General features: G+C 45.3%; 1 protein-coding gene across 12 annotated transcripts in view; it reads left to right on the top strand.

Moving 5' to 3' along the window:
* The window catches only part of PTPRT (protein tyrosine phosphatase receptor type T), a 1,101,260-nt gene that overhangs the window by 957,617 nt on the left and 128,898 nt on the right, over positions 1 to 14,745 (top strand). For all 12 annotated transcript variants that reach the window (XM_043884333.1, XM_043884327.1, XM_043884332.1 and 9 more), the window contains one exon: positions 14,199 to 14,347. In XM_043884333.1, the coding sequence (XP_043740268.1) occupies positions 14,199 to 14,347 (149 nt within the window). The remainder of the gene's footprint in view (positions 1 to 14,198; positions 14,348 to 14,745) is intronic.

Here is a 14,745-nt window from a genome sequence, read left to right as displayed (position 1 = left end):
TCCCCCTGTGTTGAAGCTTTACCATCATCACCCTCCACCGTCACTCATGGTAGCATTAGAAGCAAGTGGTAGCCATTCCAGGTCTCCCTAGAGTCATCTAAGACAGGGGTCCCCAACCTCCAGGAGCTAATAATGCCTGATGATCTGACGTGGAGCTGATGTAATAATAATAGAAATAAAGTGCAGAATAAATGTTATGCACTTAAATCATCCTGAAACCATCTCTCTTCTCATCCATGGAAAAATTGTCTTCCACGAAGCTGGTCCCTGGTGCCAAAAAGGTTGGGGATCACTGCCCTAAGACTCTTAGTCCACAGACAAAGGGCTTGGAGCAGTAGACAGAAATGGTACCTAGGAAAAGAGCCAACACAGCCCGCACATGTCTTTCCATCAGCTGCAGTTTATGACCGCACATTAAACTCCATTGCTTTCTTTCGGCGGCTGGTGTTGAGACCCGTCATCTCCAGCCCGGTGCCATCCATTCTGGCTTTCCCCAGAGCACAGACAGACCAGCCGCCTTTCTAGTGTACACTAATTAATTTATCTCATGCTTGTGATTTTACGGCACATAAGTGCTGGAGAATTTCTGTTTATTCTTCTCCCTGCAAAGCACCTCACCTTGCATACAGACCATGAGTCTCCATGGCAAACGCCGGCTGTTTTGGGCTCAGGAACAGCCCGCCGGCTGCCTGTCATCTTGCCGGCACTGCCTCTTACAGGCACAGGAACACCTCCATTCATTTATCCTTAATGCCATTTTGACATTTCAATCAGTTCATCAGATGTTCCTTGTGCAAGACTTCTCCCACACGGCCAGGCCAGGGTGCCCGGCCACTCTTAATGCATAATGCATGAGACCAGAGCAGCGCTCAGTACTCTCTGATGGACCGATACATCTGCTGTTCACAAACTGTGTGTTCCTCACAGCCCTGGCTCCCCAGGTGATGCACACCGCTGCTACCAGAGCCATTTTTCCTGTGTTTCCAGCTGGCTGAGCTCGGAGAAAGCTGGTCAGCTCAAGGAAAGATGTGCTGGTTCAGAGACATACCAGCACCAGTGCTGCTGGGTGCGGGGGCAGCAAGAGTGTGTCAAAGCCCTGCCTCACTCAAGGATTTAGAGTAGCTTGGATTCCACTAATTCAGGTGGAAGACACACCTATGACAAAGCTAACATCTCAAATTTCATTAAACTGGTCCTACTTAAAAATAACGATCGTAAAGACATTCTGATAACAATAATGGATATCAAAGAAGAAAGGAAAATTATCCTTAATACCTCCAATCTAACACATCAGCTTCGACATACTTTCTCATAGTAGTAATCACAGTGTAGACACATTTTATTTTCTAGTGTTTTTTTTTTTAACTTAATGTAATCCAGTTAGCACTTTCCTATGGGGTGACATAGTTATCATTTTTAATGGTGTGCCATCATTTTAATAGCTGCATAATATTCCATCCAGGGATGCACCATAATTTCCTGAATGGGCCCCCTATTGTTAGACATTTATGAGGCTGTAACTGATCATTTTCTGTCCAAGAGAAGGATCTGAGGAGGCTGAGAAAGAGAGAACAGGGCTCTTCAGACTGAAGAACTGAGGGTCAGATCCCACCTGGTCCCTTTACCTGTTCTAAGAGTTTAGGATTAACTCTGTGAGCCTCAGATTCCTCATCTCTGAAACAGAAGAAGTAATCACCACTTTACAGTGTTACTATATGTGAGGATTACAGGTGGTTTCAAGGTACCTAGCACATGGTAGTATTTACTAAAGGTGAAACTATTATGTTCATAGGTGTTCATTCACCAGTGGATCTCAATCAGGGTCAGGGCAGGTCTGCCTACTCTCCACTCCCCTCCCCACAGGGACATTGGGCAATGTCTAAACATATATTTTTTAACTTTTTATTTTGTCTTGGGTATAGCTGATTAACATGTTGTGATAGTTTCAGGTGGAAAGCAAAGGGATTCAGCGATGCATATACATGTATCCATTCTCCCCAAACTCCCCTTCCCATCCAGGCTGCCACCTAATATTGAGCAGAGTTCCATGTGCTAGACAGTAGGCCCTTGTTGGTTTATCCATTTAAATATAGCAATGTGTGCCTGCCCATCCCAAACTCCCTAACTTTTCCTTTCCCCTATCCTTCTCCCTGGCAACTGTAAGTTCCTTCTCTGTCTCTTTTTGTCTGTTTATTTGCATCATTTCTTTTTGGATTCCACATATAATATATGTCATATGATATTTCTCCTCTCTGTCTGGCTGACTTCACTCAGTATAACAGTCTCTAGGTCCATGTTGCTGCAAATGGTGTTATTTCATTCTTTTTAATAGCTGAGTAGTATTCCATTGTGTGTATGTATCACATCTTCTTCCTTATCCATTCCTCTGTCGATGGACATTTTGGTTGCTTCCATGTCTTAGGTATTGTCAACAGTGCTGTAATGAACATTGGGGTGTATATATCCTTTCAGATCATGTTTTTGTCTGGATATATGCCCAAGAATGGGATTGCAGGGTCATATGGTAGCTGTACTTTCAGTTTTTTAAGGAACCTCCATGCTGTTCTCCATAGTGCCTGCACCATTTAACATTCCCACCAACAGTGTAGGAGGTAACCACATGTTTGATCGTCACACCTGGGGGTGGGAGAAGCTACTAGAATCTCTTGGGTGGAAGCTAGGGATGCAACTGGATATCCTGCAGTGCATAACACAGCCCCCTCAGCAAAGCATCATCCTACCCAAAATGTCAGCATGCCATGGTTGAGAACCAACCCCCAGCATACACGATGCTGCGTTTTTCAGTATTATCTACATAATACATTTTCCTTTTTTACTATTATTTTATTATTTTTTGCTATTATTTTATTGGGATAAAATCCCAGGAAAATGGCAATGCTCAACTAAAGGGTATATTATGCTTATTGGCAGTTTTAGGAGACATGGGATGGGGGCGGGTGATGGGAAGAAGGTTTCAGGTGACTGATGGTGAAAAGACAGCCAGTAAAGGGCACGTGTTCCCCAGTGGGCAGGAGATGACCTCCCACAGACCCATAGTTCTCCAAGATAGTCCCAGCATCTCCTAGAAAGTTGGAAATGCAGTTTCAGGCCTTACCTCATACTCACCAAATCAGAAACTCCGAGCGTAGAGCCCAACCGTCCCTGTCTTAACGCGCTTCCTAGGCAATTCTAATGCACTCCCAGGTGTGTGAGTCACCGCCATGCACCACTTGCAGCAGAAGGCCAGTGTACAGAAGAGCAAGGAGCTCCCTGGGTCAGGAAGATCCCCTGCAAAAGGGAATGGCCACCCACTCCCATATTCTTGCCTGGAGAATACCATGGACAGAGGAGCCTGGCTGGATACAGTCCATGCGATTGCATAGAGTCAGATACAGCTGAGTGAGTAACACTTTCACTTCAAGGAAGAAGGAATGCAGGTGACCAGTATGAAGAAGGAGCAGAAAAAGAACCAGCATTTGTGGAGTGTCTGTTACAGGCCAAGACTATGCTTAGGAATTAACACGTTATTTCTAATCATCCTAGAAACGCTGTGAACTGGAGCTTATCAAAAATCTTCCTACACATGAGTCTCATGGAGATGAAGATACAGTCATGATCTGGTTCGAGCCAGTGTAACCTGGGGCCAAAGTGCATGGTATTTCCACAGCACCAAGAACAGAGGGGGTGTTCGCCTAGCCCAGGGGTTTGGAGCTCAGTGACCTGAGACCATTCGGGAAGTTCCCACTATCTGAGCCATAGATTCTGTCCTCACTTTCCTTCGAAGCATTAATTTCCTTCCCATTGCTTAGTATTTAACAAACACTTATATGGAGCTTCTTTGGTAGGTGACAGATCCTATTATAAGGACTTTAATATTTGTAAGTCAGCATCTATTGCAAATAGTTGTGAGAATTCACTATATTATTCCTATTTACCAGATGAGGAAGCTGAGTTACAGAGAGGCTAAGCCATTGTCCAAGGCATAGCCAGTCAGTGGTGGAGCCAGGGTTGGACCCAGGCAGTCTGGCTTCAGAATTTGGAGATGCTGTTCCCACTAGGCTCTGCTTCAGGATCTGGGGGGTAGGTTGACCAGATGCCCAACAAGAGAAGAGCCTTGCATCTGTCTTAGGCCTTCTGCTGTGCTGGTTCCCTTTCCAGCTCCAGGGGATAGTCAGATTGGGTCTGGCTCTGTCCTCAATAGAAAGAGAGCCCATCCAGGCGAGGAAGACAGAGAGGCAGCTGCAGGTTGATGAGAGAAGCAGGGACAGACGGGTAGAAGCACAGACACAGAAGGCAAGAGAGATGGAGATGGAGGTGACGATGGCGGTGCCCAAGGTCCCTTGACCTTTTGAATTGTGGTAGTATGTGCTACTGTTGCTTCAGTAACTTTGCCATTCCGGTAGAAGCATGGAGAAGCCCCAAGCTAGGGTGATGGGAGTAGGAGAGGAAAGAAAGGAAGATAGCCCTAAGTCGTATCCAACTCTTGGGACCCCATGGACTGTAGCCTGCCCGGCTCCTCTGTCCATAGGGTTCTCCAGGCAAGAACACTGGAGTGGGTTGCCATTTCCTTCTCCAGGAGAACTTCCCAACCCAGGAATTGAACCCAGGTCTCCCACATTGCAGGCAGATGCTTTACCAACTGAGCTATGATGGGAATAGGAGAGGAAGGACCTACCAGTTATTTTTCCAGGTTTGGTACCCAGCAGAGGTAATGAGCAGACAGAATGTGTAGGGCCTCAGGGATGTGAGTGGGTATGAAAGTGAGCTTTCTGGCTGCATATATGTGCTTATCCATGTTAGTGTGTGTTTGCCTGGAGAGGAGAGGAGCTGGCTGGTAAAGCTTGGGCACAAGGATATACATGCATGGGTCCTTAGCTGAGTGAGACATAACAAGGAATCTTAGAGAACATTCAGGAGCCTGACTGCCTGGGTTTAAATCCCAGCTCCATCTCTTAAAGCCTGGGTGGCTTTTCGGGTATTACTTCAACTCTGCCTCACCCTTCCATCTGTAAAATGGAATTGCTAATACTATTAATTTTCCAGAGTTACTAGGAGAATTAAAGAAGTTAATTATGTTTGTAATAGCCTTAAATAATGCCTAGAAACTGAGCCGATGCGGGTTATGAAAGATTTCACAGAAAGTTTTTATTCACTTTCCAAGAGAGGAAAAGGGTCAGTCACACAGAGCTGAATGATTGAGTTTCAAAGGGCATGGTGTAGAAAAGAGGGGGTGGTCCATAGTTGTATCTGGGCTGACCGTTCTTCAATAGGATGTGGTTTTTCTGAGAATCTAATTTCTTCAGTTATTCCGCAGTCCTTGGGTGTCTGAAAGAGACTTGATAGTGGACCTTGAGAGGCACTACTCTATTTTGAACAATGTTAGATGGGTTTGCTGAAAGAAATAAGTGCTATTTGCGTGTTTATTAAACAAATACAGTAAACTTAAGATTTATCATTTCATGGTTATTATATTCATTTCCTGGGATTGCCATAATAAGGTACCACAAACTGGGTGGCTTAAATCAATTCGATGTATTCTCTCACAGATCTGGAGGCTGGAAGTCCAAAATCAAGGAGTCTGTGGGGTCATGCTCCCCTTGAGATTCTGAGTAGACTCTCTCTTGCCGCGTCCTCATTTCTGACGAAGGCTATGAACTCTTCAGTGTCCCTCCACCTGCAGCCGCCTCACTCCATTCTCTGCCTCTGTCATTACATGGCCCCCTCCTTGGGTATCTCTAGCTAAATTCTGCTCTTCTTGTAAGAACAGTAGTCAAACTGTATTAGAGCCACTTTAACTGGTTTACATCTGTAAGGACCGTATTTCCAAGCCTGCATTGGCCACCAACTTTTCTTGTAGAAAACTTGAGATCAATTGTGAGCATTCTCATTCTTCTTGCATTATAGATATTTTAGTAGGATTTGGGGAGAAGTTTTAGAAACCACCATCTCATTAAGGAAATACTTCATTATTTTAACTTGAGGTTGCTGAGAATGGATGTGAATGAACAAAACAAGTGATACTAAATTGACTTTTTTCCTGTCGTATTAGTAAAATATTTCTAACATTGTAAAATATCTAATTCTATAAAGATGCAATAAAATTTTTTGAGATTATAAAAAAAAAAAAAAAGACCCTATTTCCAAACAAGGCCACATTCACAGACTATGAAAGTCCTAACCTCTGGCATGGGGCTTCAGTATATCTTTTAGGGCAGCAGTTCCCAATACTTTTTGCACCAGGGAACGGTTTCATGGCAGACAGTTTTTCCAGGGACTCGGGTAGAGGGAATGGTTTTGGGGATGATTCAAGTGCATGGCATTTATTGTGCACTTTATTTCTCTTACTATTACATCAGCTCCACCACAGATCACCAGGCCTTAGATCCGGGAGACTGGGGACCCTTGTTTTAGGGGAACACAATGTAACTGGAAACTGTCGTTTTAAAAAGCATCAGTTCTTGCAGTGGTTGTTAGATGCCAGTTCCCCCCCTGTAGTGACATCAGTACCAGAAAGTGGGAGTGGTGTGTCCTTGGTAACTCACTGAGAGACCTGGAGACCTGGAGATGGCACCCAGCTATCTTACCTCCTGGACATGGTCCTTCTATGGGGTAGGGACTCTTCAATTCCGATCTGCTGAAGACCTTGTTCTCAAGAACAGGGATATCACACTTCATTATGCATTAGGATTGCTTGGAGTGCATATTACTCATCTAGAGTCTGATTCAGTTGGTCAGGGATGAGGCCAGAGAAACTGTATTTCTAGTACGTTCCCAGGTAGAGCTGATGGTGCTGGTCCAGAGACTACTTGGAGAACCACCGTTCCACATTGGTGCTGCTTAAGCTTGGTGGCACATTACAACCACCTGGGGAGCTTCTAGAAACCCAGATGCCCAGGCTGCACCCCATACCAATTAAATTAGGATCTCATCAGTAATTTTAAAGCTCCCCAAATGATCTGTGCAGCCAAGGCTGAGAAGCACGGCTCCAGAATACATCAAAAAATGTTTTTAGAGAAAAGCCATTCTTCAGGGTATCTATTTTAGTGGGTTTGTATTTAATAAATAATGAGGCTATTTAGATCAACATGGCTATGTGCTGTATTTAAAAGGTTACCAGAGAGCACTTATTGAGTGCTTACTGTGTACCATGCGCTGGGGGAAAAGCTTCGGTAACTACCACACACCATTTAAATCTTCACAAACACCCTCCCTTCCTGGGGCGCACGGATGCTCCCTGCAGTTCTGCAGGCAGGAGGAAACTGACGTGCAAAGGATTGAGTAACTTGCAAGAGCTCGCGCAGCAAGTCTGAGACGGAGCCAGGCTTTGACGCCAGGTTGTCTGGCACCAAAGCTGATGTTAACTGCTGTGCCATCCCGCCTTCTGAGAGAAGAGGAAGTGGCGTGTTCGCCTTTTAATCCTGCAGTTTTCCATATCCTCGTTTACACTGTCAGCTCTGCTGTAGGGTAGCCCAGCTTCTGCCTCAGTTATAGTCATTCTGAGTTAGTGGGATTTGGATTAATGAGGTTTTGCTGCATTCAAAGAGGACTGGAAGTGTTACCATGGACGGAATTTGCACTTCTGATTTTGTCCCAAAAGGAGAAGTGGAGGAAAGTTAAAACAGGTGTCCTGAGCTGGCAGGCAGAAAGCAGGGTAGGGCCCTGTGACTTCTGCCAACATGCCACATGCCTTGGCTAAGCACCCCCTCTGTCTGGGCCTCAGTTTCTTTTATAAAATGAGGGAATGATGCCGTTCCCTTCCAGTTCTGACGTGTAAATTTAATTAGATATTCAATCATGTCAGCACAGAAACATCCAGGCTTCACAGAGTACAACACTGGCTTTTGATAGGAGTAGAGTTTCAGCTGCATTTTCTTTGTCTGCCTCCTGTGGATGGACTTCTCTCTGGCTCCAGGGTTCCAGTCTTTGTGTTTAAAGTCTGTCCAGAGATGCCAGTAGAGGATGGGTCAAGGAAAGCCCTACAGGAAGGGAAAGAGCCTGATCAGTGTCTCCCCTGGCTCTTCACATCCAGGGAAGAGCCCTGTGGAATTCCTGCACCCTCTCTCACTTGGCGGGGGGTCTCCTGTTCTCCATTCATACATGCAGGATTTTGCAGGATCCATTGGAAGGACTGATGCTGAAGCTGAAACTCCAATACTTTGGCCACCTGATGCGAAGAACTGACTCATTTGAAAAGACCCTGATGCTGGGAAAGATTGAGGGCAGGAGGAGAAGGGGACGACAGAGGATGAGATGGTTGGATGGCATCACCAACTCGATGAACATGGCTTTGGGTGGACTCCGGGAGTTGGTGATGGACAGGGAGGCCTGGCGTGCTGCAGTTCATGGGGTTGCAGAGTCGGACATGACTGAGCGACTGAACTAAACAAAACAAACAAAAAAACAAGAGGCTGGAATCACTTATAACCTCTTTTCCAGATAGTTTCTCAGTCTCTACTTGAATTCCTCCAATAATGGGGAGCTCATTACCTACAAAAGCTTACGCAGAGCATAAGTCTTATCTGGCTTTTCACATCACGGTATCCTATGTTAACAGCCACTGGTACAAAGCAGGTGCTCATTAAGTATTTTTTTCAACAAATTAATATGCAGAGAGAAATAAACTACTCCCTTTGAGGAGGAGATGATGATTTCTAAGAGCAGTGGGCCTTTGAGTTGGTCCCTAAAAGGTGAAGAGAAAGGAGCTAAAGAAGAAAACATGGGACAGTCAATGCAGGCATTAGGCTCTTCCAAAGGAGACCCAAGCAGTTCTGCTTTATTTTATCTTATTTATTTGTTTGTTTTTGCCTGCAGTGGGTCTTTGTTGCTTTGCAAGGACTTTCTCTAGTTGCGGCAAGCAGGAGCTACTCTTCGTTGCAGTGCATGGACTTTTCGCTGTGGCGGTTTCTCTTATTGCGGGAGCACAGGCTCTAGGTGCACTGGCTTCAGTAGTTGCAGCTGACGGGCCCTCGAGGGCAGGCTCCATAGTTGTGATGCAACAGGCTTAGTTGCTCCGTGGCATGTGGCATCTTCCAGTACCAGAGACCAAACCCATGTCCCCTGCATTGGCAGGCAGATTCTTATCCACCAGGGAAATCAAAGCAGTTCTACTTTCCTAGAAATTTCTTCCCTGTGTCCAGCCAACATGGTGGTTCTAATTCTGCCCTCTGGGGCCACATGGAGCCAGATACCACATGTGTGAAAAGAACGTTCCAGAATATTTCCTTTCCATGAGAAACATCCCCGTGTGTTTCAGACACTCTTCCTCCTCCTGTCATAGCATGATTCTGGAACCTTTCACAGCCCTACACTTCTCTCCATTGAGCCATTCCACCTGCCACCCTCCCTTACAAAGACTGGTACTCAGGATCCACAGAACTCATGGTCCCTCGTGGGCACATCCCCAGACACTAGCCCTCACTCAGCTAACAAGCAAAGGTCGGGGAGACCTCCCAGTGATCTGTCACATCACATTGTCCCAACCTGTCAGAAGCAGGGAACTTGGGTTGCTATGTCTTGAAACGTTCTTCAACCCTCCAAGGACCCAGCAGAGGAGTAGATAGGCTTGTGCAATGATTGCTTTCTAACAGCTCTCGGTAGCCCCTGCTGGCGAAATTGTGTGACCCAATTGGAAGGAATCTCAGAACAACTAGAGAAGAAAGTTCCAAGTTCAGCAAGTCACAGGTGCTTAAGTCTTAAGGGATTTGAGGACTGCGTGAGTTATGCGACCCATACTGTGTTCCTGGTGGCCGTCTTATACGGTTTTTTGTTTATTTTTTTTTTAAGCATTATATGGCTATGGCCATTCTGTGGGCTCTGAGGGAGAAAAAGAAGTCTCTGCCTTCTATGTACTTTCCATCATTTCTTCAGACATCCTAGGAAGGAAATGCTAAATTGTTAGGCAAAACTATCCATTAAGTAGAAATATTTCAGGTCCCCGACTAATTTCATGCAGCTTTTTCTTCCTCTTTCCTTGCATATATCTGTTTTTAAGTGGTTATAATCTGTAGTCAGAGGAGAATGACAGTCTTTTCTGCACCTCAGATTATAGACTTTAAAACATAAATTTGCACAGCAAATTTATTGAGCACCGGCTACATGCCAGACACTCAGCAAGAGGTTGGAGTAGGTCCAGGAAGTTGGAAGAGGTTCACCCAAGAGGTGCTTGCCTTCCTGGGTAGGAGAGTTGAATCACTGCAGTTGGGTTAGTCAAGTGCTTCGTTCACATGGCAACGAGGTCCTCCATGGTCCCCTGACAGGGTTCAAACCAGCTATTTGTCGCTCTCCTCTCGCCATATGTATTGTTCCTTCTTGGCTTTCCTCATGTTTGAGATTTTAGATCGATTTCTGTATTTCCCGGTCTAGTGCCTGTCTCTGCCATCAGTCTCTGTGTCCTAGGAAGGTGGAGGTCATGTTTGGTGTTTGACACTGTGATCTTCCATCGAGCAGAGACTGGCGCATGTAGGTGCTAAATAAATGTGTTCAGTGGAAGAGTCCACCCAGAAGAGAGAACCATAGAGCTGTTTGGGGGAGCAAGAGAAGATGTGACGTCTGAATGCCACTGAGTCTTGAAGGATAAAGAGAAGGTGGTCCAGGGAGAAGAACAGGGCCACACTGAAGAGGAAGGAGTATTGAGGAATGCTTAGGAGACGGGGGTGAAGTAGCTAGTGTTTCCTAAAAGGAGACGTGTGTGGGAGATAAGGCCGAGTTGAAGCCTGGAGCCGTACACTGAGGGTCTGATACGCCCCGCTCACTAGTTTGTATGCTCCCCTCTCTTTAGGAAGAAGAGGGAGGGGAATCAGCTAAGTTCTGTGACCACAGGAATGAATATGATCTCCTCTAGATTACTTTTTTCAAAATTATTTATTTATCTGACTGCTCTGGGTCTTAGTTGCGGCACACAGGATCTTCGATCTTCGTTGCGGCATACAGGATCTTTAGTTGTGGCTTGCAAACTCTTAGTTGCAGCGTATGGGATCTAGTTCTCTGACCAGAAGTCGAACCTGGGCCCCCTGCATTGGGAGCATGGAATCTCGCCCACTGGACTACCAGGAGAGTTCCCCTAAATTACTAGGAGGGTTTCAATACTTAAATTATGAATAAGATCCCCAAAGTACAGTTTTATGTTTTATTTCCTTCTACATACCTTTCATTTCCAAGTTGAAGCTGCAACACCTGTCTACATATTTTTAAATTTTAGGTAGCATCATCATCACCATGAAAACATTGTGTCAACCATGGGCTAAAAAATAAGAATGTGAAAAACCTGAGTTGTCCAGTTTTTAAATATATGCTTTGGAGAGGCTCCATTTAAAAAAATTTTTACCCGGGTGTTCAGAGCTACCCAAACATTACTGTAAAATGCCACTATTCATAGAGGCAGCCAAGGTCTTTTTATTATTATTATGCCTTTGGAAACCAATGATTTGTGCCTAAGACAACTCTCTCCATATTATTTTACCCTGAATAGAATGAGATTGGTTGGGAGTTCTGCCCTAAGGAAATATCAAAACCCCAATACATACTCATTTATAGTTCGAAAGTTAACTCTCTTATCAGATTTCCTTTTATTTCCTGCTGGGGCAGTATGAACAGAACTCAGATGGAGGCAGAGGATCTGCTGTATATCTTTTCAAATTTATGATTAAGAAGGTCACATATACATTTTTAAACACACTCCTTTTTGATAATAAATGAAGAATGAAACTGTGAAATGTCATCAGAAGCCGAATTACTCATTTTTCTTTCATTCACATACCCCTGCCTGCTGGCTGATTGCCTGTCAATGGTGAGGAAAGACCCAAGTGACCGAATGCTTCATTTCTTATGGTTTTTCTGTCTGCCTGGAATAGTCTCACTAGTGGAGCAGCATGCCTGTGGCCAGAGCATTTTAACTGAAAGATGCACTTCTATTCCTGAGCCCCCTTCTTTTCCCCAGGCTAATTTAAAAAATAATAATAATTCAGTTTAGGCTGTGTTTGTCTTCAAATTGTGGCCAGAATGAGAGAAGTGAAAGCTCTTCTCTTCCCAAGTCCAGATCCACTCTAGATGCTTCTCTTCTATGTTCTCTGTCTACAAAGCAAGATCTAAACAGATGCCATGCCTTTGGCATGAGCCACGCTAACGTGGGAGGGCAGGATGTAGTTGGGATCTGTGCCTCTGGGTCCCTTCCTGCGAGGTCATCCAGCACTGGCTGGATTCTTTGGGAGAAGATCACTGCTTCTGTACAGGCGGCCTCCTCTTCACAACACCTTTTGGGTCCTGGTGGCTGCTCCCTCTGCTTGTCCCTCTGGACCCATAGGTGATAAACAGCTCTCCTATCACTGTATTGTACTTCGAGTTCCATAGAGTTGCAAAGAGTCAGACATGACTGAAGTGACTTAGCCTGCCAGCATGTCTCTAAAATACTTGTGTGTGTGTATGTGTGTGCGTGCACACGATATCAGTCATATCTGACTCTCTGTGACCACATGAACTATAGCCCACCAGGCTCCTCTGTCCTAGAATTTTCCAGGCAAAAATACTGGAGCTGCTTGCCATTTCCTGCTCCCGGGGATTTTCCTGACCCAGGGTTCAAACCTGCATGTCTTGCATCTTCCTGAATTGGCAGGCAAATTCTTTACCACTGTGCCACCTGGGAAGCCTAGGTTTATCATTGCTTTTAATACCTCCTCTGACAGAAGTTCATTACCTTTTGAAACTGCCTATTTCATTATCAGATGGGCTCACCTTTGGAAATTTTCTATGCAGTGCTGAATTTGACCTCTCTGGAACATCTGTTCTTTCCGTGTTAAAGTAAGAGTGACCAGGATTGAATTTGAAGTCAAGCCCTGTGAAAAATGGAGCAAGAGACCTGAAAGAATTTACCCTCCAGATATTTCACATGCAACGCGTAGCTTTGCATATCATAGGGACAAAGCTACTATACTTAGATGGACACGTATTGGATAAACTCAGAGGGACCAGGTTTTTTTTTATTTACAAATATTTGACAAGCTGTCCTGTGCAGGTCAGTCCTAGTTTTATACCTCTGACAATAAATCTAAGACCCAATAGTTGACATTTAAGGGGAGTAGATTTCAAATCCATACAAGAACTTTTAACCCTCAGCCTCCTAGTGAGGTGCCAAAGTCTCCATCCCTTGGTATAATCCAGGAGGGATGGGATTCCACAGCAGGACTGCTGGAGAGAGGACTCGAGCAGTGGGATGCCGTTGAATCAGTGGTGATGATACAAAAGCAAGAAGAGCAGCTGCCACATGTTGCGCATTCACTGTGCGCCAGGCGCTGCGCTTCACACATGGTCTCACTCAGTCCTCAGGTCATTCCTCTGAGGTTGGCCTGTGAAGTGCAGAACTTAACGAGGTTAAGGAGCCTGCCCTGCCTTGTGCAGCCACGGGCTGCATGGAGGGAGGATATGAAGCCAGGTCTGTCTGACACCAAAGCTGATGGTTTCAGTCCCCAGTGGTTGGTGTCAGAATCACCTGGGGGACTTGGTGGCCATGCAGACATTTAGTCCTTGTCCTACTTGTATGAACCTAGGATCTGTGGGCTTTTTCAGCTGAGTGGTTCTGATGTACACAAGTCTGAGCATGGTTGTTCCAGGTCGTCATCATCATTGTCATCATTATCATCGTCATCATTATTCTAAGGGTTCTGGCTCTGAGGGTTACTATAGGGATAACTGTGCATCTAGTTCTGCTTTAACTTTTATCCTTTTGAGCTCTAGGGTTAACTAACGTCCACTCTTACCCTCTGCCCCCACCAGCCCCTACTTCAATCCACCATTGTTTTGTGGGTTATTTCATGAGCTCAATCACAGAGAATGGCCAGACTTCATTATGAATATCCTTCAGAGCCCCACAGGACAAGTTCTACATGACTGTGTCTTCCTTTTAAAGTCAGAGAAATGTTATGGAAATCTCATTATTTTCCCATTTTAAGCTCAGTAAAGAACACACCCTTTGCTGGGGGTGAGGCAGAATCAATGTCATGTTTCTGAAACTGAAGCCATTAAAAGTTTCAGAATGACTTAGGCTTATCCCACCTTGACCTTGGAGGACCTGCCTTGACCCTATTTCTGGACAATGCACCAGGTTTGGGGGTTGAGGATGGGTGGGAAAAGAGCAGTCTGATCTTCCAGCTCTTTGAAGCAACTGTCACCATCTGACTGTGATTTTTCCCCTTGCACATGTCCCAAAGGAAGCTGGCCAAGAAGCAGAAGGAGACCCAGAGTGGAGCGCAGAGGGAAATGGGGCCTGTGGCCTCAGCCGACAAACCCACTGCCAAGCTCAGCTCCAGCCGCAATGATGAAGGCTTCTCCTCTAGCTCACAGGATGTGAACGGATTCGGTAAGTTGAGCCAACCAAGGGGAAGGGGACGTCTGTGGTCCGGCTTGACCCTGGTACCTCTGCTGTTGACCCCTCCCAGTGTCGTATGCTGTAGGACATGGGGGCCAGATGCTTCCCTGCGATCATCAGGCTGAAAGTGATCCCTGGCAAAGACTGGGGCCACCCATCCTGGGTGAAAAGGAAAATTTCAGAATCCATCCCAAAACAGATAGAAATAACGACAAGTCATCTTAACTGCTGCTTGTGCACAGAAAGCAGTTAAAACTAAGAAACAAGAAGGAGAGCACGATTATACACTTAAGGAGAAAAATATGCCCTACTGAATTGAGTGTCATAGAGTTGTCAAAGCAGTGTTTCACATAAACCATGAAAGGTAAGTGACTTATGGGTTACAACTG

This window comes from Cervus elaphus, chromosome 23 (genome assembly GCF_910594005.1).
Source record: "Cervus elaphus chromosome 23, mCerEla1.1, whole genome shotgun sequence".
Taxonomy (NCBI): domain Eukaryota; kingdom Metazoa; phylum Chordata; class Mammalia; order Artiodactyla; family Cervidae; genus Cervus; species Cervus elaphus.
This window is presented reverse-complemented; position numbering and strand designations above follow the sequence as displayed.